The 2,715-nt window shown below is 43.6% G+C and overlaps 1 protein-coding gene across 1 annotated transcript; it reads right to left on the reverse strand.

The window, feature by feature from the left end:
- LOC109826437 (serine/threonine-protein phosphatase 7 long form homolog) lies at positions 596–2,223 on the reverse strand. Its single transcript, XM_020393469.1, has 4 exons — positions 1,683–2,223; positions 1,507–1,594; positions 1,016–1,426; positions 596–922 (listed from the first exon to the last, which is right to left on the reverse strand). Exons 1-4 carry the CDS (start codon positions 2,072–2,074, stop codon positions 596–598), a joined length of 1,218 nt encoding a protein of 405 aa, XP_020249058.1. The 5' UTR covers positions 2,075–2,223.

A 2,715-nucleotide genomic window follows, 5' to 3' on the forward strand; every position in this document is an offset into this window, starting at 1 on the left:
TCCCACCCCCGACTATTTAGTTATGTCGGGGTTGGCACCCCCGACTATTTAGCTAAGGGCAGGCTAAAATAGTCGGGGTTTCCAACCCCGACTAATTTAGGCCCCTGCCTAATTGGTCGGGGTTGGCAACCCCGACCATTTGGCAGAGAGGTAGGTGCTGTTCACTTCACTATGACAAAATGGTCGGGTTTGTGAACCCCGACCGTTTTGTGTTCGTGCACAAAATGGTCGGGGTTCCCAACCCCGACCATTTGGCAGACTTTTTCAGCTGAAAATAGCTGGAAATACGAACTCCGCTGGAAATTCAAACTCCTGCTGTTACATATCAATCCATAATTCAATCACAATAACACACATACCAATCAATAATCTCAAATAAAAAACCATAATCAATCGGATACATACCATGCAATTCACATACTAATAATCAATACTCAATCGAATACATAATATTTAGTTTCAAACGCAAACATCCTATCAATACTCAATCAGATACATAATATTCAGTTTCAATCGGATACAACTCCCTTTCCTCTCCCTCTCCCCCTCCCCCTCCCTCTCCCCCTGACACGTTCACCTTCGACGTGAGCTCGGATCAGTTCCTCGTCCGGTTGTGTGTGAAGTTGGGAGTGCATGACATCCTCATCGACTCGAACCGACTGTGAACATCCGGCTTGAGCCTGTTGTGAGCCCCAGCTTCATCATGTGCACCGCTTGAGCCTGCCCCTGTGTCCTCGGAATCGACGACGATCGTACTCAATTGGTCTCGCTCCTCACGTTCATCTCGTCTTGCATTACGCGTCCTTTGAAGAGCGGACCGAATCTTTTTGATCATGCGAAGGAACGTGTTCCTCGGCCCTGGCTCGGTAGTTGTTCGGATTGCATCATGCGCCATAGTAGAAAGTTCTTCGAGCTCTTGTACCTATACGATAAAAACCCCAAGAAAGCTATTATGATTTGGATGATAATAAAATAAAACTCACAAGGTAACTGTATATTTTGCTTATACACTTACCAACTCTCTCTCAACTGGGCCTCTTGGTATGTATTCCTTAGGAGCTTTGTTCTCCTGAAATATCCACCGGCGAGTAATCCCCCAATACCACCGCAAATACACACCTAGGTCAGGTGCGTCAACCCTCTCCATCACTAAATGTTCTTCCCTGTTCTCCCACCTCCCGATGTAAGCACTGTGAATATGTTCCCAATCTTGACGATGTGCACCTTTTCTGGGATTTCTCTCTATTACCTCCACAGGGACCGGGATATGTTGTCGTAGCCCAAATTGTCGTAGCACACGGTCGGGCACGTGCATCTCGACAATCTCAAAACATATGATCGGGACGCGAGCACGCCACACATCCGGCTCTTCTGTGCATATATCTGGTAGTGACTCTAAAACTTGTTCATATGGCATCCACTTGACCTATAAAAAGATAAAGTAAAGCAGATTTCAGTAATAAATGATGTAATGATTGAAAATTTTTAGATATTATGATTTAATACCTGTTCGTCCTCCATTTGATCGAGCTCGTTCCTATAGAAGTTTTCATGGCCCTTTGGTGAGGTATGCCATGATCTAGATACATTCCATCTAATTTATATACAATGAGTTAGTATAAATTAAAACAAATGTATAAAATTACATGTAATCATATATTTTTAAAATAACTTAGTAATACCTGCAGCCTAACGGAATATTGCCATCGAGAGCACGTGCCTCTCTCAAATCTGGGCAACCCAAATGCAATCTCTCCCAAGACCATATCTGTAGCAGAGTGAGACAACCCTTGAATTCTTTGTTTTGAACAAGAGCCACTTTGGTCATCTCCCTATACAGATACGCTAACACGGCACTCCCCCATGACAATCCCCCACAATCCACAAGATCCTCCAGGAGTGGCAACCACCTCACGTGCACCGAATCCTTCGTGGAATCCGGGAATAGAATAGTACCGATCATGTGAAGTATGTATGCACGGGCATACATCTTGACGATCTCCTCGGTCGCATCGATCGGAACATTCATAAAATTGTTTCTCAACCATTCAAGTTTGATCCTTCCACCCCTCATGTGAGGAACTTGACCCAACAATACTTCACACTTGTCTGTCCAGTTGAAGTCGTCGCTACCTGTGACAGCATCTCCATCCACTCGGAGTCCAAGCAAAACCCCTACATCCTGCAATGTAATCGTCGACTCTCCTTGGCGCAGGTGGAATGTGTTTGTCTCGGGCCTCTATCGTTCAACCAGTGCTGTCAAGAGAGCCCAATCAAGTCTCACCCATTTAATTTGTGAGCACTCAAAGAAGCATGATTGACGAATATAATATTGGACATGTGGATCAGTCAACTCCCAGCTCGAGTGTGCACGAGTGTGATCAACGATAGTAATGCTCGGGGCCTGCATATAATAAACAGTGTAAATGTTCAGTAACAGCCAATAACTTAGAATAATCCTTGAATGAAATGTAATTTATAACTACCAATCTAATTACCTCCCCAGTGTCAATCTTCGCGGATCGATGTCGAGGTTGGTCATAAAGGACCTCATACGCCAATGGCCCCGCCTCCATAGCTGCACATATAAATGAAACACATATAAATGAAACACATATGATGATATAATGGAGTAGAATATAATGAAGTATAAACGAAGTTGAATAATTAACAAAGAATAGAATAATTATACCCATTAATTGCTATTTATTTGGA

This window comes from Asparagus officinalis, chromosome 10, assembly GCF_001876935.1.
Source record: "Asparagus officinalis chromosome 10, Aspof.V1, whole genome shotgun sequence".
NCBI lineage: Eukaryota > Viridiplantae > Streptophyta > Magnoliopsida > Asparagales > Asparagaceae > Asparagus > Asparagus officinalis.

Bases quoted from the DNA above. Each gene is read 5' to 3' on its own strand.
- LOC109826437 (XM_020393469.1), bottom strand. From the start codon at position 2,074: ATGAGGGGTGGAAGGATCAAACTTGAATGGTTGAGAAACAATTTTATG. The intron at 1,595-1,682 runs GTATTACTAAGT...TATATAAATTAG, and splicing joins AATATTCCGTTAGGCTGCAG to ATGGAATGTATCTAGATCAT. The intron at 1,427-1,506 runs GTATTAAATCAT...ATCTTTTTATAG, and splicing joins ATCAAATGGAGGACGAACAG to GTCAAGTGGATGCCATATGA.